Genomic DNA, 981 nt, shown 5'->3' with positions numbered 1-981 from the left:
CTGCAATTTACTCTGCCTTTTTTTTTTTTTATTTTTTAACCTCTCCTCTTTTGAATTGCTTCATGTTACTAACCATTCCTAAATTGTAAGAGAGATTCATTCCCCCTCCTCTTCCACTACCACCAACACCACTGCCACCATCACCTCCTCCTCCTCCTCCTCCCCTTCTCTTCTCCTTTTTGGCAGCACCAGGACGTCCGGTGTGGTGGTGGCAGCGAGCAGCAAAAGCAGCAAGAGCTCGTTTTGATTCCCCCCCTTCAACGTGCTTTGGAGAGACTGGTTTCAGGCTGAGCAGCAGAAGTCACGATGAGTGCACAAGGTGAGGGACCCGGTCAGCCTTCCACTGCTGCCCAGGAGCAACCTGCAACCGCAGAGCCTCAGAAGAGAGGACGAGGCAGACCCAGGAAACAACCACAAGTCAGTATCGTATAGATACGTAGAGCCGCAGATCTATAGTGTTATAGGCATGTACATGTACGTATTGTGCTGCAAGGAGTCCTGGCGACGGGGCGGGGGGGGCTTTGTTGTGCGCTGCTTCCCGGCGAGGTGGTGCAGAGGCGTAGCGAGGGGCTCCGCCGGGCACCCCGGCGGGGGGACCCCGCAGCGACGGGGCGCTGCCTGCCCGGGCTCAACCGCGGAGCCTCCTCGAGACTTCCACTATTGTGCAGGGAGAGAGCTGGGGCTTTTCAGTGTAAATGGGGAACATGGAGCAGCGCGGCTCCGACCAACCAGCGCTCGCTGGGTCATTTCGAGCTGATTTTGAAATTGCGAAAGCGAGGAGCAGGGAACGGGGCTCTCCTGTCTCGCTCCTCTCTGAGCCCTCGCTATATCTCAATCTGTGTGCGCGCGTGTGTGTGCATGTGTCGGGTCCCACCGGGCGCTGCTGCCGCCTCCGATCTTGACCAGCCCAGCCCCTGAACTGCCCCTAGATGCTGGGGCTGGGGGAGAGGAGGGTGACTAGAAAGTCGCATAGGGTTTTTT

The 981-nt window shown here is 57.4% G+C and overlaps 1 protein-coding gene across 1 annotated transcript in view; it reads left to right on the top strand.

Moving 5' to 3' along the window:
* Positions 1–236: 236 nt before the first annotated feature.
* The window catches only part of HMGA2 (high mobility group AT-hook 2), a 107,415-nt gene continuing 106,670 nt past the window's right edge, over positions 237–981 (top strand). The window contains exon 1 of the mRNA XM_041411311.1: positions 237–417. Within this exon, the coding sequence (XP_041267245.1) occupies positions 307–417 (111 nt within the window). The 5' untranslated portion in view covers positions 237–306. The remainder of the gene's footprint in view (positions 418–981) is intronic.

This window comes from Onychostruthus taczanowskii, unplaced genomic scaffold (assembly GCF_017590055.1).
Source record: "Onychostruthus taczanowskii isolate IOZ18803 unplaced genomic scaffold, ASM1759005v1 scaffold35, whole genome shotgun sequence".
Classification (NCBI taxonomy): domain Eukaryota; kingdom Metazoa; phylum Chordata; class Aves; order Passeriformes; family Passeridae; genus Onychostruthus; species Onychostruthus taczanowskii.
This window is presented reverse-complemented; position numbering and strand designations above follow the sequence as displayed.